Source organism: Folsomia candida, unplaced genomic scaffold, assembly GCF_002217175.1.
Source record: "Folsomia candida strain VU population unplaced genomic scaffold, ASM221717v1 Fcan01_Sc018, whole genome shotgun sequence".
Classification (NCBI taxonomy): Eukaryota; Metazoa; Arthropoda; class Collembola; order Entomobryomorpha; family Isotomidae; genus Folsomia; species Folsomia candida.
In genome coordinates, this window is record NW_019091210.1 from 2230379 (window position 1) to 2253424 (window position 23046).

At 38.0% G+C, this 23046-nt stretch overlaps 3 protein-coding genes and 2 long non-coding RNA genes across 6 annotated transcripts; 1 reads left to right on the forward strand and 4 right to left on the reverse strand.

Moving 5' to 3' along the window:
* Positions 1-1000: 1000 nt before the first annotated feature.
* Positions 1001-1897, reverse strand: LOC110857117 (oocyte zinc finger protein XlCOF15-like). Its single transcript, XM_022105720.1, has 3 exons — positions 1778-1897; positions 1280-1687; positions 1001-1219 (listed from the first exon to the last, which is right to left on the reverse strand). The coding sequence occupies exons 1-3, from the start codon at positions 1895-1897 to the stop codon at positions 1001-1003; spliced, it is 747 nt and encodes a 248-aa protein (XP_021961412.1).
* Positions 1898-13510: 11613 nt separating this feature from the next.
* On the reverse strand, positions 13511-14327 carry LOC118438077. Its single transcript, XR_004836586.1, has 3 exons — positions 14198-14327; positions 13991-14127; positions 13511-13911 (listed from the first exon to the last, which is right to left on the reverse strand). It is a non-coding gene; the product is annotated as an uncharacterized LOC118438077 (long non-coding RNA).
* A 661-nt stretch (positions 14328-14988) lies between these two features.
* LOC110857171 (zinc finger protein 99) lies at positions 14989-16565 on the forward strand. 2 transcript variants are annotated; one of them, XM_022105775.2, is made up of 4 exons: positions 14989-15105; positions 15375-15500; positions 15559-15966; positions 16030-16565. In XM_022105775.2, exons 2-4 carry the CDS (start codon positions 15387-15389, stop codon positions 16282-16284), a joined length of 777 nt encoding a protein of 258 aa, XP_021961467.1. In that variant the 5' UTR covers positions 14989-15105; positions 15375-15386; the 3' UTR covers positions 16285-16565. The 2 variants fall into 2 exon arrangements, with proteins under 2 accessions (XP_021961467.1, XP_035713714.1); XM_035857821.1 differs by having other exon boundaries at positions 15089-15219.
* A 574-nt stretch (positions 16566-17139) lies between these two features.
* Positions 17140-18685, reverse strand: LOC110857169 (zinc finger protein 160). Its single transcript, XM_022105774.2, has 3 exons — positions 18303-18685; positions 17830-18237; positions 17140-17765 (listed from the first exon to the last, which is right to left on the reverse strand). Exons 1-3 carry the CDS (start codon positions 18420-18422, stop codon positions 17391-17393), a joined length of 903 nt encoding a protein of 300 aa, XP_021961466.1. The 5' UTR covers positions 18423-18685; the 3' UTR covers positions 17140-17390.
* A 3637-nt stretch (positions 18686-22322) lies between these two features.
* LOC118438078 lies at positions 22323-23046 on the reverse strand. Its single transcript, XR_004836587.1, has 2 exons — positions 22739-23046; positions 22323-22665 (listed from the first exon to the last, which is right to left on the reverse strand). It is a non-coding gene; the product is annotated as an uncharacterized LOC118438078 (long non-coding RNA).

A 23046-nucleotide genomic window follows, 5' to 3' on the forward strand; every position in this document is an offset into this window, starting at 1 on the left:
GACATCGAGGCGAAAAGGGGTTGTACAGTACACTCGGCCTTCCTCTTTTACAAGTTTACACGCTCACCTCACATTTGACTTTGGCATCGGGATCGTGCGTCAGCATGTGGTTAGTCAAATCTATACCCCTTTTAAACGTTTTAGAGCACTTTGAACATTCCCATTTCTTTCCTGACTTCTGATCCATGTGAGCTCGGTATATGTTGTTGAAAGAATTGATACGCTTAAAAAAATGGTTTGGTGTCTATGCGAACATATACATATTCACTAATCGTAAGTGTGTTCAAGAAGTATTTCAACACGGTTTTAAAGGATTCACGAACACGAAACACGTATGTCTAAACGAATTTTTAACCATAGCAGCAGAGACTAAATTTTGCACTGTCAGTTATTATTTTACTGCAAAGTCTTGACCACAGTGTGTTAAATATCGTGCGTTTTGCAGGATTGGTGGTTTCAGGAAGGTCACGCAGGTGACCTAGGTCAAGATCCTTGAAAACTACCCTGGAGAATATGATTGACAATATGTGTGCCAAATATGACCTCAAACGGTCAAATATTACGGTCAGAGTGTAAAAACGAGACCATCATTTTTAGGCGATGTGTGCGGAATTCAGCCTGAGATTGTGCGTTCAAAAACTTGCGATTCGGCGGGGTAAGGTTATCTTGCTGCCACTTGTATGCATGTATGTAAATATGAAATGAATATATTTAGACCATTCTAGTGCCCCTTAGATTATATGTACGACATGTGCGTATATCTTAAGTCTATATTTCAGTCCTCACTGGGAGGGGGTCACTATTTCTCAAGTCACGTATTTAGTTGCCTCATGAAGAAGTAAAAAATGCACACCAAACTGACCGAAATTTAATTGGAATTTAATTTACTCAAATTTAATGAAATTTTCTGAAACACGTACATACATAGTATTTTCACTTTTCGAGGGTATGAACTTGACCACAGTGTTTTACTAATTCATAAAAAGTGACAAATTTCTTCCTAAATCTTGACCTTCTTATCCGTGTCGTGTTTTGCTTCCCCGTGACGCCTCAAATCTGTGGCACTCCCGAAACGCTTATCGCAAAATGTGCACCGATGGTTCCTCTGATTTTCATGAGTAACTCGAATGTGGCCCTGCAATCCGTCTCTAGTGACGAAAGTCTGCAGGCAAAGTTGGCATTTGAAGGTTTTCCGACCAGCCTTTTCAATATGTGTCTTCTATAAAATAAGTATGAATTAATGTTTTGTTTACTAATTTGTTTCTTGTAAAATAAGTACCTCGTGACGTTTGAGGCCTCCCCTGTGGGCGAAACTCCTCCCACAAGTAGCACATTTAAATGGCTTCTCCGTCGTGTGGGTGGGAATGTGTTGTCCAAGTTCACTTCTGGTTTTGAACTCCTTTCCGCAAAGCGTGCACGGAAATCGGACAGCATTCTCGTCATGTTCAGTTCTCACGTGTCTCAAAACATGTTCTTTGTCCAGGAAGGTTTTGTCACAACCAGGAAATCGACATGGTAAACGAGGTCTCTCCTTCTTGGCGTGGACGGTGCTAATGTGTCTTCGTAAATGGGCACGATTCGAAAACGTGTCGCTACAAATATTGCAAGAGGGTCGGATCCGGTTGGTGTGCATATGTGACACGTGGGCAGATAAGGTGACATGATTCTTCAAAATCTTCCCACAATCCTAAATAAATGCATGGCAACAAAGGAGGAGGATTTGTTTATTAGTTTGTAGCTTTGTAATTAGAATATGTTTAAATTAAAAAAGAAATACCTTGCATTTTACTTTTGCGTTAGGGTCGTGTGTCACGAGATGACGGTTAAAGTCCCCTTTGCCTTTAAATGCCAACGAGCAATGAAGGCATTTCCACTTCTTTTCTGGGTTTGGATCCATTTCGATTAAAATGGATACAAAGTAGAATAATAGGGTGTCCCAACTTTGTAAAAAAAATCGCTTTTTCCGCTCACGATTTTTTCGCTCTTTTTGTAAACCGCACTGCGCATGCAATTCCGATCTTTTTTCAGCTTTTTCTGCTCAAAAATAAAATCTACTTTAAGATGATTTTTTCGCTCTTTTTACTACTTTGAGTGAAAAATCAGTCTCTCAGAGACATGTATAAGGGGACATCACCCGATTTTGATGGAATATATTGCAATAGCAGGTGAGTGTATGAAAAGTGAAGGAGGATTTTACTCCATGGCTCCACCTGCGCCCGCCACACCCCCTGAAAAGCATTGCGACCACTAAAACTACCGCATTCAAACCTTTTGCCAAAAATCCTATTTTCATTCCATTTTGGTAATTTTTGGATTTACATGATCTTAGATAGTTGTTTTATCATATCCAACATGAATCAAATTTAAATTTTAAAAGAAACTCGAAAGTTTCCTGACCACCCATTCTCTGCTCCTGAGTATTCAAGCGATAAAAAATCGGGACAGTCAAGTATTGAGCGAAAAAGCGGATTTCAGATTTTTTAGCTTTTCGCTTTTTTAGATCTTTTTTACAAACTTGGGAGACCTTAATGTCAATTCCGGAGGACGAGAACTCAAACTGCAAAATTTTGGCTCGTTCAGGGAGAGCTGTCTCAGTCTGACAAAAAAGTATTTGAGATTTGCTCTCGCAAGAAACGCGATAAAAAATTCCTAAAAAGTACAGATCGTCAACAAACTACGCTGAAATTTTTGCCTTTACAAATGCGATGAAAATTTTAATTATAATTAAAATAAAATCATTACCAAATCATTACCAAAATGCACACGTATATGACTCTGCAGAAACGGTAATAATAACCATCGGCTGGTAAAGAAATTTATTGAACCCGAAGTGGTAATAAAGAACACTTTTTGGGATAAAATTAATACCATGATGTATGACAGATGTACTACAATATGTAGTAAAATATCTACCGCCTGGTAATAAACCATACCACTTTGTGCACGGTGTGCTATTCACCCCGGTATTAATGCTTTGTATTACGTATACCCCATTATTACCAAATGTTGTACAGATTTCCACCGAAAAGAATAGCTTTTTTTGTTTCTCTTTACAATAATCTTTCAATCAATTATATTTATTGCAAAATCATTTTGAAACATGCTTGCATAATTACATATATTATTAAATTATTAAATTAAAAAACTCAAATTATAAAATACTTAAATTATAAAATTAAAGTATAATGCAAACTATTGTGTTACATACATACACATGTATACAGATTTACATAAAATTTAAATTAAGCTAAATATTTTAGAGTTTTTGTCGTACACTTATATAATTACCAACCGTTTTACAATTTTGCATTATTTCAAAGCAATCATGTATATATAACTCTTTCACGTTAGCAATACTAAACATAGAATCCGAGTATTTAACTTTAAATGAAAAATAATGTCGATCGAAGTAATCTACATGCAATTCCTGGACGACGAAGAAACAATTGTCATCGTTTGTTAATATAATTTCAGAAATTAATGCAAAGTTTGGATAAATATCTCCCATGCTAAGACATATCACAAAGTTTAATTTATAATTATAATGTCGGTACCATATTTGATTTGATGTAAATATATCAGTTTCTAAATCACAATTTACAAACTCTGGAACCTTTCTTAACAACTCAATTACGTCAAATGAGTTTGAAAAATGGGATAATTTTACACAATAAATGTTGTCACATCTTATTTCTTCAGATGCAGTATTTTTGAACATAACTGAGCTATACTGCTGGTGCCGCATTGCCAAAGAATAACAAATATTTTTGAAGTTTTTGAGATTACTTGCAAGCTGTGTGAAATAATTGTGTTTTCCTTCAAACCTCATAGTCCAAAGAGAAATTAGTGGCCCAGAGCGTCTAATTACATATGCATAGTGGCACATGAAATGGTGCTTGGGAATTAGACGACTTTCTGGGAAAATTTCTACAAACAATTTGTGATGGGAGCACACTAAATTGTTCAGCGTATCCAAACTTATCTCAGAAAATTGTCTACAGAAAACCAAACTCATTATTTCTAAAAGTTGTAGAAGTAATTCCCAAAATTTTAGATGCTTTTCATCGGAAATGAGATCGCCGATAATAATTGGCAAATGGCGAATCAAGCACCATGATTGCGCAGCTTTTTGACCTATTTTGTTCCCTACCATATCTAGCCTTATGGGACTGGGCTTATTTTTTGAGTCAATATATCCGAAATTATACGCTAATATCCGTTGATTCAAAATTTATACTGTAAAGCATCCTAAATTTATTAATTTTTGCAAAACAAGTTTAATTTCATAAGGCACTACGCCCTCTAACAGGTCGTGCATGATGTCAACAGTTGGAGAATCGAGAAAATTAAAATATTGCAGCTCATTAAAAATACAAGGACGTTGTACCCCGTGACTTTTTTGCAATAAATGATAAGCATAATTTTCTCTATTCCTAACTATCATGTCTTCATGTCTGAAATTTTTTTGAGCTTCGTCTTTGGAAATACAGCAGATTCGACAATAGTGATTTGAATTGAAAGATTCTGAAAATCCTAGAAGAGAATTACCCCCTAAGTTATCAAACACTAATGTACACAAACTACCAAAAATTGTCCCAAGTCCTGCTACCGTAATTCCATCACGCTCTAGCTTTTGCAAATCTGGAAGCAAATATTTAAATATTGAATTAATTCCGTATTTCTTTGCATCTTCAGAATAAAAAAGCGCTAATAAATTATTTTGGCTTAATTCAGAATTCAAAAAGTCTGGTAGATTTCGTAATACAAAATAAATCCCCCCTAATTTGTGAACACCCCGCTTAGATCCTAACGGGTTGACAGTTTCAAAGTCATCGTAGAAAATTTGAAGTTGTAAAGAGTTTGGGTGACCTGAATATACTAAATTTTCTTTAAAACTTTGAGACGCACTGTAGCATGAATAATTTTTGTCACTTAAGCATTGATCAGACTGAAAATAATTTTTGAAATGTGGAACAGAAAGAATTTTCTCCAAAGTTTTGAGTAAGGGTACGTACATAAATGTTTCAGCTACAAATACTTGCTTCCTTTTATAATTACTAATTCTTAATTCCTCTCTACAGCCCAACGAAATTTCTACAGGGAAAAGTAACTTATCTTTGTCTGCAAACAGTTTTTGCCTTTGATAGACAGATTTTACCTTCAGGAAAGCTTGCAACAATGATCTTATTTTCAAATTTAGTGTGTCATACTCCTGTTCACAAAATGGCTTCACAATTTTTAAAATTAAATCAAAACTCTGAGAAAAGGTGTGTGACAATTGTTTAACAAGGTAGGTAGGTAGGTAGGTAGGTATTTATTCAAGATTGATGTAGCATTAGCTTTTACAATCATCATTTTCATTTCATACAAAACATTTAGATAGATATTAGCAGTAGATATTAGCAGTAGATATTAGCAGTATGGGTGTAGAGGGAAAACCGGAGATGGTCTCGGAAAACCTCTACATGTATTGGGAATGTGGCCCAATACACCATTCGGCCCATAACTGCTCGACACCAGGTAGGAAAATGTATGGCAGTGACACATAGGCGGATTCCGTGGTGGTGGTGATATCCAAATGAGGGTGGCGTCTGCATGCGGAAGTAGACAGGTGAAGGTTGTTGGGCGGGGGCTGTCCACGGACCGCGGGATCTTGCCCACGTCCCCCATGGTAGCCGTAGCCGGGGCCGACGACACCCCCACTTGCCCCTTCCCCCATCACAACACAATCAGGTCATGGGACCCCCGTAGACCTGACCATGCCGCCCCCCGTCATGCACGACCCCCTCCGCCACTTTTCAAACAACCACTCCCCACGGTCACCACCCCGATATACCAAACAAAAACCTACCTGCGGAGTCCCTCCAAGGCGTAGATCCTCCCGTGCACTGGGTCCGGCGAATCCATCTTCGCCTGATGGCTCAGCTTGTCGTTGCTGGGACGTCTATACTGGAATTAGTAAGGCCAGTTGCAAGTAACGAAGAGCAAAATTCACTAAGTTGTTCTATCATAAATTCGATTCCTGTCTCTACGGAAATATTTTCGATACCTCCGGCTACATCCTCATTTTCATCTTCACCGAACAAACCTAATTGACTACTAACATTTGATTCTACTGGGATATCAATCTCTATCGGTGGATTGACATCTTTGTGCATCTTAATATGCCTCAAAAACCCACTCCAGGTAAAAATTTCTATAAAGCAATTAGCGTGAGGACATACAATTTTCCTAAAACTAAATTCCGCATAGTTATGTACATATTTAACATGTGCCTGAAATTCCTTATTGCCTAACACTACCTTGTCACAATCAACAGACAGACATTTCCAAAAGTTCACACTAAAATAACTGCTGCAATTGGCTGAAGACCTCCTTGACTCTTCTTGGGAGCTGCGAATCCGCCTCTAACTTGTAAATGTATACTTGGACGAATTTCCACAAACCCTTCAGGTTGACGTCATAATCTGTGCCAAAAACATAATGGGCTTTGAAAAGGGAGTCAATGGCTTCTGTCGAATTTTTCGAGTCCAGCGGAAGACTTACGCCATCGCAGACGATGAAAAAGTTGGTCAGATTTGCTGAATCGTCTCCAATGCAAAGTAAGTTCGGCTGAGTTGTCTCCTTATTCCACGTGTCAAGAATTGAGTGAAGAGGTGTTCCAGTCTGACCAGAAGAAACATTTTGACTATGACATGGAATTAATTAATGAATAATTCCTTAGTTACTTAGCATACTTTATAGAAAGATAAAATTCGACCCTTAGCGTCACTGGTTTTGCAACGGTTTCCGTTCCCTTTTCCTTGTGCGGTGCGCGGGATCAAGTACGACAAAGTCAGAAAGCCAAAAATGCTCTTGTCCCAATTACCTGAAAAGAGACGTCGTAAATTAATTGTCCCAGTACTGGTAGTGTTCTCTTGTAGTTTTAGTAGCTGTTTAACGTTGGATTAGGTAATACATCGCATGTGACGTCACTGGTGTAAAAATCTTGACTCATTTCTTTGTTCTCGGATTTTATTTAAAAATTCTATCAGGTCATTTTGTAGAGCAAGTCAGCACCAATTTATTAAAAATATGCACTCTAGGTTTTAATACGTTCTGAAGGAGGAGAAAAATTAGGTTTCAACAGATTTGGCTTATCATCTTTAAAAATCTTATCGCCATTCTATTAATCAGCTTGCTGACTACGAAATCACTTGATAGAATTTTTATATAAAATCCCAGAACAGAGAAATGAGTAAAAATGTGCAGATTTTTACACACATGACGTCACAGGCGAAGAGTCACCTAATCCAACGTTAAATACATATTTAAAAAATACCGTGTTCTTCCGACAAAAACTTTAAAAGCGCTGGTGACTTGCTGATCTCCTTGGCTTTCTTGACAATTCCTTCTGCTAATCCAGGCCAGTTTTCGATAAATAGATTCTCTGCATCAGAATGTAGCAGAGAAAACTCGTAGTTAATCTGCGAAATTATTTAAGTGCTAAATTAGACAATAGTCAACTCAAATTGTTTTGGAAATTTCCAAAAATATGTAAATACCATGAAGTTACATTCGGAAAATTTTCTGTAAATTTTTAAGATGGACTTATCCCCAGCGCTTCTTAAAATATTACGATGACCTAGCGTATCCGTCATCAGCTGCTTTATTTTCACAACTCCGTCCTTTGTGCAAGTAGAGTTGAGCTCGTCGACTAGTTCCTGATTAAATTCGAAATTCTCGGGAACTGGTCTTGAGAATTTCTTTTTAGGGCCGGAATTTGAAGTAGTCGACTCCCGCTTTTTACTGACACTCTTCTGTTCCCCCTTCAAATTCCGATGAATCGTCTTCAGTCGATTTTGGATGAGTCCACATCGGTTGACGTCATCAAACAAAATGTCTTGCAGATTAAAAATGCTCTTGTATTGAGAATTTCTAAAAATTCTCGATACAAGAGCACATTTAAATAATTCACGAAATCTTCACTCACCAGACCCTCTACTGACTTGGAATATCTCAATGAAGGCAGTAGCTTAATTATTGCAGCTGCTAAGTGTTTCTGGTCAGAGGTTGTAGGAGAAAGCCTGAAATTAAATTTGTCAACTTAAATCTATTATTAAATATTAAGAATGCTTTAGCGACTCACCCTTTCACCTCTATTAGCTTTGCAACAAATTCATTAATTAAAGTTGTCGACGACGTTTTATCGACGCAGTTGTTCTCATTGCACTCTGCAACTAAACGGGAAATCTCGGCGCTTTCAGTCACTGCAGCGTTCACAATCTTCAAAAATTAAAATTTTAGATAATTATTTTCAGACAGCTATAAATATCATTAACTGATTGTAACCTGTGTGAAAATATCAACTTCATTGAAAATGTTGAGACCGCGATTTATCCAACTACCCGTTGGGACCCGTCTCGGAAAATTGGCTTATCCTGTCGTTATATGAAGTGACACAAGACTCGATGACTAGCTCACTTTAAACTGATTTTATTGTCCAAATTCCACCAACAAATATATAACATGAATCGGCTGACTTATCATTTAATAGTGACCACTAATCACGAAAATTAATTAAACTATTTATTAAATTGAGAAGAGATTAAAATAATTACACACGGTCATGCCTTCTCTCTCTCACACACACCAAAAACTCTTTGCACTCTCATTCTGAAACGAAGCTCAAATTCTTACTCTATGCTAAACTAAAATGAGATTTAACAGAAAATTTGTGTTCTTCGGAAACCATTACTGGACATCGGCGACTCATCAGGACGTGCAACTAAAAAGATACGATAAATTGTTTAAGCTGCAGACTAGAAATAATTTAAATTTGATAAATTGCTCACCGTAAATTATTGATGAAACTGGAGAGGCCGGATCCAATTCTACTTCGGTTTGTGTTTCGCCCTTCACAAAGAATTCAATATTTGGGGTGATAAGGCTTTCAGCAAGGATAGGGAAAGCTTCGTCGTCGATCTCCGCCCCCTGGTCGTCTTGCAGAAAAATCTCTGTTCCAATTTCCAACTCAAATTTTTGGCTCACTGAAAAAATAAAAACATGATATTGTTATTTACTAGAGATTATTTTCTTGCTTACTTTACTACCTATTAAGATGGTGTATACATATGATAATTTTATACTTACCTGTTTCCAAAAATTCCGTATAATTTCCAGATGTTTTTATCAGTTTTTTTCCACTGGCAGAATTGGACACGCGAATTAATTTCGCCATGTTGACTCGAGTTGAGCTGAGCGAAAACTAAAAGTGAAAAATGCGCCACTGAGTAGCGTCTCACAATTCATACCAAACTAGTCTCTTAAGCCCGCAATGCGGGCTCTAAGCAAAACGATTTTATTTAGTCAGCGATACAAACGTCTGATGAATAATTGTTACATATTTACAGTCACACAGAGCAAAGGAGCGTTGACCTGATTGTCACGTTGTACAGCACGACGTTTAATAATAGAGTTCGTCACGTCACGATTCCAACTTGTCTAACCACGAAAAACGTCCTGCTACGACTCTAAAGGGTGCGACCACGAAAAACCTTCAGTCACGATTCTAAAGGGTGCGACCACGAAAAACCTTCAGTCACGACCCTATGGGAGTGACCACGAAAAACCTTCAGTCACGACTCGAAGGGGTGTGACCACGAAAACCGTTCAATCACGACTCTAAAGCGTGTGACCACGAAAAACGTTCTGTCACGACTCTGAATGGTGTGACCACGAAAACCGGTCAGTCACGACTCTAAAGGGTGTGACCACGAAAAATGTTCAGTCACGGCTCCAAAGGGCGTGACAGCGAAAAACGTTCAGTCACGACTCTTAATGGTGTGACCACGAAAACCGTTCAGTCACGACTCTAAAGCGTGTGACCACGAAAAACGTTCTGTCACGACTCTGAATGGTGTGACCACGAAAACCGTTCAGTCACGACTCTAAAGGGTGTGACAACGAAAAACGTTCTGTCACGGCTCTAAAGGGTGTGACCACGAAAACCGTTCAGTCACGACTCTAAAGGGTGTCACCACGAAAAACGTTCGGTCACAACTCTAAGGTGTGCCATTGTTCTAACGTCTAGTGGGTGTGCCCAGGTCAAAGGTCAAATCTCAAGTACGGTGGGTGTGCCCAGGGAATAGGGCAAATGTCAAGTGTAGTGGGTGTACCCCGGTCATAGGTAGTGTCAATTTTAGGGGGTGTGCGCATGTCACAGGTCAAATGTCAACTCCAGGGGGTGAGCCTGTTCATTTGATCAAGTGTAGGCAGATCTAATGGGTGTGTTTCGTTTTCCTAGTGTTCGTCATCGTTTTAGAAACGTTTTAGCACTTGAGCGAGAAACGCCCTCTAGAAACGGAAAATGCAAGATAGTGCCCATACTGCCGCTAGGTGACGGTGGCTTGGACAATGTGAGACACGTGTGTAACCAAGCGCCAAGTTCAACTGGTAACACACACCACTGCACAATTCTTGGTTCTGATGTATTAAAATGCCCGACTCTATGGTAATAAACTACACCAAAATGTAGATCTCATCAGCACCACAACGGGAAAATTTTTTACTACACTTAATGAAAATTATGGTAAAGAGTGTTATCTAAATTTGTAGGATATAATTACCGGCTCGTAGGAATTTATTACCAAAATTATAAAGATAACTTAAAACATTGCGGTGGAAGGCTAGTTACCCGTTTGGTATTGATACGGTAATAACCCCGTATAATTTTTGTAGCACGCGTTATTACCAAGAGCTCGGTAAAGACGGTTATTAAGAATTCTTTACCAAGTTGTTAAGAGTGTACTATGCAACTATATGGTTAATCTGGATAACAATAATTTCAGTTCCAAACTTAACATAATGCTGAGTGCATGGTCAGTACATGTGCGATTTACGAATTCTGGATTTGTGATTTACCAATTTTCGTAACCGCAGGTAAATCCGTGTTCTGAAATAACTTTAAATTCTACGCGGATGGAAGTACAATGTCAAACTAAAGTTGAGGGAACATCCAAGCCTGCAATTTTGACGTAGAAATTTGTTTCCTCGTTGGAGATAAATACCATTCAGGGAGTGGCACCGAATTTCGTGTGCAGTCAGTAACGATCTTTTCGGTGTATGTATGTGCTACAAACAAAGATGCTCTTCGGGTTGTGCCATAGGTCAAAAAATTGGACGGAACTATTACGCCGGAATTCTTCATGGTAAACATTATGCACGGGATAAATTGAAATCCATTTGTTAAAATGCTTCTAATTATTGTGTTAAAATTTTCTAAAATGCTAAAAGATCAATAAAAATTTGCAAATTTAAAAAATAGTAGGTTAAAATGTATCCGCGGTAGAAACCGGGATGTCACACATGAAGATTTCACAGGTGTGACCAATTTCAGCAGATTTGCCATATTGTCACTTTTCGAGAATATACCATACTCGATTGCATTGTCTAACCAATTCTGTGAACTTGACAAATTTCTTCCCACAAAAGTAACATCCATGCTTCCCAGAAAAGTGACGCCTTCGATGCTACATTCACTTTCAATTTTTCAAATGACTTTTGTACTCACATTTGTCACAGGGGTGAATCGTTCCCTTGTCCGCGGGGTGCCTCGCCTCCACGGCTTCATGGGAAGCTTGGCAAAATTTGGCTATTTATCTTCTTGCCTCTTAAAAGGTTACAATTTTTTGGTTATTTTGGACAGTTTCATAATTCATAAAATATCGTTAATCTTATCAAATTGTATCAAAAAATAGTAAAATCTATACGTAACTTTATATTATCACAATTTATCACATTATAAAAAATAAGTGGATTATCTTACAGACTAAATTACGACTAGGTATTAGTTAGTCATGCAGAAAAGGAAAGTTAATTGCATCAAAACCCTAAATTAATGTTTATTTTATTTCTAGAAATTTTATAAATATCAAATTTCTCCCAATTCTTGTGAAATTTCGGGAAAAGGCTCGAATTTATCCTGCATGCATAAAAATCGGTCAAAATCCGTCCATAAAGAAGGTGACGGAAAGGGGAAATGAGATAAAATTTACCAGAATAATTATTTAAATTGAGGACAAACGCATTATAAATAATGTTTTAAGCATAAAATATGAGTATATTCGATGGGTATATGAGTGTATTTGCTTGAGTATTTTATTGCAAACATAACTTGAGAGTTTGGAAAAATTTCGCTATTGTTTTGGGTTCTTATTGGTACAACGTGTCACTGTAATTAATTTCGCAAAAATCCACAACGGCGCTCTATGCAAAAATTTGCCCTGAATCTGTTGGCTGGCAACCACTGGACGATCAACTTTGAATCCTTCATTATCAAATTTGATACCGTTTTTAAGAACTGTGGTGCAAATGATGTGCATAATTTACTTGGGAAAAGCTATGAAGCCTTTTTTGCTACGAAGCTCTCATTAATTTTGTCAAGAGTATTGTAAAATTAAATATGAATGAATTGGATGACAAGTACGAATTTTTGAGCATCCCCTACTCATTTACACCGGCACATAAAATTTGGCCAAGTCCTTGTCCAACGTCCTTTTCAAGCTGGAGGAGAAAAGTTAATTTTATTTTAAAACGGAATAAGAATAACTCTAAAAATTATTCGTTCAAATTCTACGTGTATGGAAATATGAAGTCACACAAAAATCCAGGAGGCACAAAAGGCTGCTAATTTTCAGGTAGAAATTTGGAACAGCGTTGGACAATTAGATTCATAAATACATTCAGGGCTTGGCACAGAATTTTGCATGCAGTAACAATCTTATCATATATTAACATGGTGTGTGCCATGGGTGAAAAATCAATCGGAATTATTATCATGCTTCAATTGTTCATGATAAAACATTATGTATGTAAACTATCCATTAAAATTAATTCTTTAACACGCTTATATTTTATTAAAATTTCTAAAACAATTAAAAACGGATAAACGTGGACAAAATTGTGAAAGCTTTCTCAAGTCTCTAGACCTTTCGGCAGCACAAACAAAGCATAATTGAAGGATTGGACAATACAAAATGCGAATAAAATTATACTCACACCGAAACAGTTTTACTCCTTTATTTCTCGAGGCAATGAATCCTGCCGCAGTGTCTGACCAACATTTGGAAGGTGGCAAACTGCTTTTTACAAAAGTAACACTCTCGCCAATTCGCAACATTGTGTCGTCTCGTGTGCTCTACTAAATTGAATTTCGAGTGACTCTTATACTCGCATTTGTCGCAGGAATGAATCTGCTCCTTGTTCGCAGCGTGCCTCACATCCACGTGACGCCTCAAGTTTGAAGAATTCGCGAACATCTTTTCACAAAATTGGCAGGCAAAATCCCTCCGATCTTCATGACTCACACGAATATGGTATTGTAAGCCAGGTCTACTTGCGAATGTCCGACGACAAACTTGACACTTGAACATTTCTCGAGTAGATTTTTCCAGGTGGACTTTCTAAACAAATTTTTTAGTAACTTAATTTTTTCATATTTCCTACCAAATATTTGAATATTTACCTCGTGACCTTTAAGGTTTCGTCTGCTGGGGAAACTAATCCCACAGTTTGTACACTTAAACGGCTTCTCCGTCGTGTGGGTGGGAATGTGGCCCTCAAGGTGTCCTTTCGTTTTGAATTCTTTTCCACAAAGTGTGCACGGATATCGGACCGGTTCTCGGCATGGTCAGTTATTACGTGTTGCGAAACTTGATATTTATCCAGGAAGGTTTTCTCACAACCGAGAAATCCACATGGCAATCGGGGTCTTTCACTCGTTCCGTGGATGACTTTAATGTGTTTCCGTAAAGCGACGGGGTCATGAAACTCCCTGCGACAAAGGGCGCAACTAGGACGTTCCCGATTAGTGTGAAGGTTTCTGATATGCTTGGACAAGGCGACTGGGTTTTTCGAAATTTTTCCGCATATCTAAAAAAAAACAGGTAAAACCTGCTAAAGTGAGATCGCGGATGATGGAAAATATTTTAAATTTCATAAAGATATACACCTTGCATTTCACTTTGGGTTCGTGTCTGATGAGGTGCGAGGTAAATTTCGACTTGAATTTGTACGTTTTGAAGCACTTTGGACATTCGAACGTCTTCCTTGGTGTGAGATTCATCTGGGTTCGATATATTTTAAAACCTGTTGAGTTTCAATTTGAAAAATTATGGTTTGACTTCTCTTTTAATGGTATCGCACAGGAAAACTTTACCTGTACTTTCACAATTTTTAAATCGGTGACGGAAATTAGTAATATATTTCTCCCAATATTTAAAATTTGCTTCAGTTATTGATTGATTACTGTGTGTGCGAGGTTTTCTGTATAATTTTGGAGTTTATTGAGTGAGTGTGAATGGTGAAGTGCGTGGTGGTTCGAGTGTTCGGGTTGAATTTTTTAACGATGCCATCCAATGTAGGACCCTGCTTTGAATAAAAATAACTCATGCACAAAGCATGTGTCCGATTTTCGGAGAATTTAGGGACCCATGTCTGTCTTACCCTGATACATACACATATGTATGTAAATCTGAAATGAATATATTTAGACAATTCTATTCTAGTGCCCCTTGGATTATACGACATGTGTTAATTGCGTCTAATTCTAATATATGTAGGCAGGACTTGGACAGCGGCGGAAAATATGGCGTGATTTACGGGACACTAAAATTTTCAAGGGCAATTTTATATGTCTCATGTGCATATCTAATTATCAATTTCAACATGATAGCCGGTTGGGATGCTAAAATTAAAAATGCCAGCCAGAATTAAATGAAACTATCATGGCAAATTGAGACTACTACGAACAAATAAATTCAACGACGGTATAATTGGAGAAGCTCCTCTGTATACAATTCATTTTGTACAAAATAAATAACGCCTCGTGATTAAACTTTCGTGTGGGCGAAACTCCTCCCAAAAACTCAAAATTAATCGCATGCTTTATGTATGTATGACCCCCAAGGGATGGTTATTTTTGTCAAGGTTTCACTCGTTGCTATGGTTACAAAACGCAACCTTTTTTCACACGCCACGAATCAACATTTACTTTATGTTATTCTTAAGCTACATCTCCATACATTTATAAATGAGTAATAATTAAGAAATCCGACACACCGTACGGTAAGCAGTTTAACACATTACGGTTACAACAGTTGGGCAAATGACTAAAAAAATAGTACAAATTTTATTTGTTGTCATATTAATAGTATTAATAATATTTACATATTATTACCTGTAAGTAAGCATTTCTGGAAATGTGCTTCCTGTTCTTCAATCCTTTTAAAATGTCTGGATTATTAGCAAAAAATTGTACAATTATTGTGCGGATATAGAGTTTTTCTTGAGATACCAAACTAAATACTTTTTGTATAAATCTACAAACTTAACAGATACGAAATCCGATGGATCACAACCCAGGAAAGAAATGTCCAAAGTGTACAAAAACGTTTAAAACCAATAGATCATTAACTCGACACATGGTCACGCACGATCCGGATGCCAAGGTCAAATGTGAGGTGAGAGGGTAAATTTGCAAAGCGCAACTAGGTTTATGTATAACCCTCTGTTGTCTAGGTTTGTGGCAAAATTTCGAAAAACCCTCATGCCTTATCTGACCACATGTCGAGTAGTCACACCAACCGGAAACGACCAAGTTGTGACACTTGTCACGGGCAGTTTTCCAACTTCGTCTCTTTGCGCCAACATGTTAACCCCTTCCACAGTCTGATCGACCGACCCCGTTTTCCATGTGAATTTCCCGGATGTGAGAAAACCTACAAAAACAAGAGACACCTTTCGCAACACGCGAAGACTGAACATGCCGAGAATCTGGTTCGATTTTCATGCAGACTTTGCAGAAATGAATTTAAAACGAGGAATGACCTTAGGAAACACATTTCCACCCACACGACGGAGAAACCGTACAATTGTGCCATTTGTGGGAGGAGTTTCACCCAGGAATTTGACATGAAAAGCCATGAGGTAAATAAGCTTCTTAAGGGAAAAACTAGGTGAAAATTACCAATGTGCATATTCATTTTACAGATGACACATTTGGACAAATCCAGCCGAGACTTGTTGCAGTGTCACCTCTGTCCTCGGACCTTCTTACGTAGGGAAGGTTTACAAAACCACATCCGAATTGTGCATGAAAATCAGAAGAATTATCCGTGCTCATTGTGTGATAAGAGATTCTGCTACTTATCAAGTTTGAAAGGTCACGTGGATGCGAGACATGCCGCGAATAGACAGCTGATTCATGCCTGCGACAAATGCGAGTACAAGAGCCACTCGAAATAATATTTGGTCGTTCACAGAATCCGTCCAATGCAATGAAGCATAAATGTTACTTCTGCGAGAAGAAATTCTACACTTTTCACGAATTGGTGAGACATTGTGGTCGAGTTCATACACTAGAAAAGTTTACGAATTTTCACTAACTATGAGAAATTTAGCGAAACTTTGTGGTAGAAAGAAATGGGATTTTATTAACAAATTTATGTAAGTACCTAGTAACTTGACATGTTATTCTATTGATATATGCAAAATAAACACAATATTGCAAGTACGTTCCTTTTAAACGTGTTAGGATTTTGCGTAACATTTATAAATACCGTATTAAGCAGTACTGCTTACACATGTATTGTAGCAAATAATACATGATTTTGTCTTTCTTTATTAGTCAGCATTTCTATGGTTATAATAAATATGTACATATATGTTTGTAGATAAATTCTTGCGTGAGCATTGTCCGCACTAAATTATATGGTAGGAAATCATTACCAGTCGGTATACATATATAACGCCACCAGAATCGGTAATGACAAGATTCACCGTATGGCGATGAATATTTGTATGCATGCATAACTTCAAATTCTACGCATACATATATATGAAGTCAAACAGAAATCTAGACAAAACCCAAACCTGCTATATGTACATACATACATAAGTAACTCTCAGGTACAACTTACGATTACCCCAGCGTTGGACAAGGGATGAACACCATTCAGAGTGGGTGTAAACGAATTTTATTGCAGTAAATACTCTCTTCCGGGGGGTGTGTCTCACGGGTCACAAATCGAATGGAAATGACCATTCGATTTTTTGACTCTTACGCCGGAATTGTTCACGACCAAACATAATGCACACACGATCAATTAAAATTAATTTATTAACATGATTTCATTGTGTTGAAATTATCTAAAATGTTAAATAACGGATACAAATTTGAAAATTAAAAAAATATTTGGCCAAATATACAAGAAGCCATGATGTCGCTCGTGCAGATTCCCACGGTGTAGATAACAATAGATAATAACGGAATTTTAGACACATTAGCCGAGTTGCTAAATGTCGCAAATTTAGAAAAATTTGCTAGCTTATTACAAACGTACATAGTATTTTCACTTTTCGAGGGTATGAAATCGACCACAGTGTTTAACCAATTCAGGAAAAGTGACATATTTCCTCTCACAAAAGTAACATCCATGCTTCCCAGAAAAGTGACGTTTCACGTGCAGAGCTAAATTGACTTTCGAGTGACTTTTGTACTCGAATTTGTCGCAGGAGTGAATCTTCTCCTTGTCCACAGGGTGCCTCGCTTCCACGTGACGTTTCACGTGTGATGAGTGAGAAAATGTTTTGTCACAAAATGTGCACGGATAATTCCTCTCATTTTCATGGACAGCTTTGATGTGGCGATGCAAACATAATTTAGTGGAGAGTAGTTTAAAGCAAAGTTGGCACTTGAAAACCTCTCGGGTAGATTTATGCATTTCCTGTGAAATTAGTATGAATATTTTTAATTTTTTGCCAGGTTTTCCCCACAACATGCTTATTTACCTCGTGAAATTTCATGGTTGCCTTGTGTGAAAAACTCTTCCCACAAGTGGCACAATTGTACGGCTTCTCCTTCGTGTGGGTGGGAATGTGTTGCCCAAGATGTGCCTTTATTTTGAATTCTTTCCCACAAGGTGTGCACCGAAATCGAACCGGGTTCTCGGCATGCTCAGTTTTTTCGTGTCTTGAAACATGGTATTTGCTCAGGAAGGTTTTGTCACAGCTGGGAAATCCACATGGCAAACGGGGTCGTTCGCTCGTGTTGTGGACGGCTTCAGTATGTCTCCGTAAAGTGGCTAAGTTAGAAAATACCCGGTGACACGTGTCGCACCTGGGTCGGTTCCGGGTAGTGTGAAGTCTTTCCATGTGTCGATATAGGGTGACTGAGTTTTTCGAAATTTTCCCGCACATCTAAAAAAAATTAAAATTTGGTAAAGTTAGAATGGTCACGGATTGAAGCAAATATAATCTCGCACCTTGCGTTTCACTTGGGCGTTAGTATCGTGCGTGACCACGTGCTTGGTAAGATTCGACTTGAAATTGAACGTTTTGCAGCACGTGGAACATTTAAAAGTCTTCCTTGGTGTGAGATCCATCTCGATTCGACGTATTATACAACACGTTGGCTTATGGGTTTCGGCTGAAATTTATTGTATAGGTCCGAGAAATTTACTTGTACTCACAGAATTATGAAAGCAGTGGCGAAAATTAACAATATATTCCCCCAAATATTTTTAATTTGCTTCAGTTATTGATTGACTACAATGTGTTCGAGGTTTTCTGTATAATTTTGGAGTTTATTGACTGAGCGTGAATGGTTAAGTGCGTGGTGGCTGGTATGTTTGACAGAAAGGTTGGATTTTTTAGCGATAGCGTGGACTGAGGGATCCTGCTTGGAATAAAAATAACTAACCACACAATACGTAAACCACTACCCTGAACCAACCTGATTTATCGTCTCAAGCTAAAATTAGCATGCTAAAGACTCGAACCTTGACTACTTCGAGGGATATTACTTAAAATAAAACTTTGTTTATTACATATTTCTAAATAATGAAATACTTTTCATGGATGGATGGATGGATCAACATGTGTAAAGATGTGAAAACATTGTTCACAAATATTTTAAAATATTGGTGGTTGAGATTATGCGAACTTAAGGTGACATGCATACATAAGTAAATAAATAAATATTTGTACGGTGGATACATATGTAAATATTTTCATATGTATGCACAAGTTCAACACCTTATGGAGAAAGACAAAGTACGGTATTTATTTCTACAGGTGGGTACATACAAAAAAGTGATATCGAACGGGTATAAAATACGAAGAACTAAATATGTGACATTCAGGATGAAATTAAAACTATAATATTTATTATCGTGCGAAAATAAAATTTGTATAATTAGTGAATAATTTCAGTTAAGGGGCTTGCTTGCCTGGTACACTTTAAGCCGACCAACTTTAAGACATAATATGCAGAGGACGGCAATATATTTAAGAAAAATCGCTGAAATGTGAATTTAATATTTACGACAAAAACGCCAGAGTATTACCAAAATATAGCTAAAGCTAATCTAAAAGATTTACGTATTTAGTTACCTTGTATCTAATATGCAAGGTAATATTAACAATTAATCAATTAACAATTAATTATAACAATTAATTAATTAATTAAGCAACAATTAATAAATGTCTGAAAGTTCCTCTTTGGCTTCCTCTTGGGCACCACGTATCTCTCTCGCTCTGCATCTGGATCCTCTTCCATCTGGGTCGCGGGTGTGCCAGGGCAAGTAAAGTGTGTCCAAGGCTTTTCGCCAAGTGAGCCTCGTCCACTCACACTCCCACCTGCGTGCCAAGTGACACCCCCTGCCACACCCGTCCCAGCAACGACAAGCTGAGCCACCAGGCGAAGATGGATTTCGATGGACCCAGTGCTCAGGAGGATCTACGCCTTGGAGGGACTCCCCCAGGTAGGTTTTTTGTTTGGTAAATCGGGGTGGTGACCGTGGGGAGTGGTTGATGGAAGAGTGACGGGGGGGTCGTGCATGGCGGAGGGCAGCATAGTTGGGTCTACGGGGGTCCCATGACCTGGTTATGTTGAGATGGGGGAAGGGGCAAGTGGGGGTGTCGTCGGTCCCGGCTACGGCTTCCATGGGGGACGTGGGCAAGATCCCGCGGTCCGTGGACAGCCCCCGCCCAACAACCTTCAACTATCTGCTTCGCCATGCCGTCTCCGTCCTCATTTGGATATCTCCAACCCCACGGAATCCGCCTATGATCTCTGCCATACATTCTCCTACCTGGGTGAATATGTAGCAGGGACCAAATGGTGTTCTGGGCAACCTTCCCAGGACATGTAGGGGTTTTCCGAACCCACAATGTTCGGTTTTCCCTCTGCATCCGTACTACTTATACATATATATTATCATTAATTATATACTTGTCATGTTATTTGTTACTGTATGCAACTAGCCTGTATTGGGATGCCGGGTGCTACTTGAGGATCACGACCTCAACTAGAGACATACTCTATTGAATTGATTGATTTGTGTAGTATAAAATGAAACTATGTATGTACATGAAGGCATTTTTGTATGAAACGAATGAATGAGTATGATTGTAAAGGCTTACGCTACATCAATCTTTGAATAAAAACCCTACTCTACTCTACTCTAATAAATGTCTGAAAACCTAGAAATATATAACAAATAGCTAAACATGTTTTGAAATTTTTGTGATCTACTTGCAAGAGTTAGACAACATACGCACAAAGTTTGTCATCAAATGAAAAAGTTCAAAATAAAGATATGTGTATATGCATCTGATAATATTTATGTCCGTTGTGGCCCACAACTTGTGGGCTATAGGAATTAGTTTTGCCTTCAACCAGTACATAGCCTTGTGCTGCTCAAGGGATTATGAAAGTCAGAACTATTTAATATAAAAATACGTTTGAAGAAAACAAACATCCCTTGAAAATATCTTAATTATATTTCAAAACATACCAACTTGTCTAAACTTAAATCTTGCTTTTCCTTGGTATGCATTTTCCCGTAGTGAAAAACAAAAGAATCAAATTTGTGAAACCTCCTTTTGCAGAAGTAACAATCGAGAGGATGGTGATTTCTCACGTGTTGTGCTAAATTATGCTTCGAGTGGCTTTTGTACTCGCATTTATCGCAATGATGAAACTCTTCGTTTTCGGAGTGTTTCATCTCCACGTGAACCTTCAAATTTGATGCGTTGGAGAATCTCCTGTCACAAAATGAGCACGGGTAATTCCTCTCCTTTTCATGCGCAGCTCGGATGTGGCGTTTTAAATTAAATCTCCGGAAGAAAGTCGCTGGACAAAGGGGACACTTGAAAATCTCCCGCCTTGATTTTCCTAAGTATGTCATCTGTAAATAAACATGGGGCGGCATGATTTGATTTCTTAAATAAGAGACCGCTAGAAGATATGCGTGTAAAAAGTCTCTAACTTAAAACATCAAACCATATTTTGCTATCATTTATTCCCGGATAAAATATTGATTTACCTGGTGATTTTTCAGGCCCGATTTTTGGGCAAAACTCCTCCCACATGTGGCACATTTATACGGCTTCTCGTTAGATTTTTCAAGGTGTGAAATCTGTAAATCTGTAAATATTTAGACATATGTATATTGGTCTGATTTGATTTTTTAAAGAAGACACTGCCATGCGTGTAAACACTCAAGCCATAATTTGCTGGGTCATTGTTCCCGGATAAAATATTTACCTCGTGACGCGTCAGGGTCGATTTGTACGGGAAACTCTTCCCACAAGTGGCACACTTGTAAACTTTCTCTTTCGTATGGATGGAACTATGTTTTCTAAGATGTGACTCCGTTTTGAATTCTTTCCCGCAAACGGTGCATGGAAATCGGGCAGGAATCTCGGAATGCTTAGTTAACGGGGCGTGATAGTTTGCTCTGGCCGCTCTATCAGCCAATACAGTCTCTCGCTCAATATTTCTCCGTATGTTTACAACATGCATAATTTTTTGCACAGCTTTTTGAGCTTCTCAATCTTATACCGAGATTAAATGTGCACTCAAAAATGTGAAGTTTGTTGAATTATAACTATTGATAGTTGGGCAACAAGGGAGCAGGCCCTTTAAGGAATTGATATGCTACTTTTATTTATATTAAATGCCGAATATCAATTTCCATCAAAATTTTGTTTACTCTCGAGTTCGTCATTTAATATAAATAAAAGTAGCATATTAATTCCTTAAAGGGCCTGCTCCCTTGTTGCCCAACTATCAATAGTTATAATTCAACAAATTTCACATTTTTGAGTGCACATTTAATCTCGGTATAAGATTGAGAAGCTCAAAAAATGCATTTTTTCCTGATTCGTCTCAACTTGTCAAAGAGTATGCGTGGTGGGAAGCCACCACCACACATACTCTTCCCACTGGAAACCACTAAAAACATAAACAATGCCAGATGGTATTTGCAGTTTTTTGCAAAAAATTCAAAATTCCCACCGAAACTTGTGAACTTTATACCCCACCGAGTTCGTCAGTTTCGCCACTATGTGATTTATGAGGATTGGTTTAACATAAAATATAGTCAACTCTTAAGTGGTGTCTTGCAACTTCAGATTTTTTCAGGTAGGATTTTTCACAGCCGGAAAACGTACATGGGAAACGGGGTCGTTCCACCGTGCTTTGGACGGGTTTCATGTTCGGTAATTTTGTGGTGGACAAACACAACTGGTGGCAAATGTCGCTACTTTGTTGTTCCCCGTTGGTGTGGAGATTTTCCATGTGAGCACATAAGGTAGACGGGCTATTGCTGCAAATCTAAACTAGAGGTTTGTAAGATTAGTGAAGATAAGTAAAAATAAAATAAGCGTCCGTCTTCTAAATTTAATTCCTCACCTCACATTCCAGCTTTGTGTCGGGGTCATGCGTGACGGGACGCTGAGCACAATTCTTATTAGATTTGACCGTTTTTGAGCACTTGAGACGTTCTCAATTCGTTTCAGGCTTATAATCCATCTGTATTCGGGTTGTTATGTAATATATATTTACTAGTCCAAAACTTTGAGTAAAAACGGCCAGAGTTCAATCTATAAATATATTTCCGAGTTTGTGAGAAAGTGTTTAATAAATAATTAAGTGGGTTAAAATGCGTTACAGATTACTGGTTTTATTTTGGCCACATCAGTCTGGCAGTGCTCAGAGGA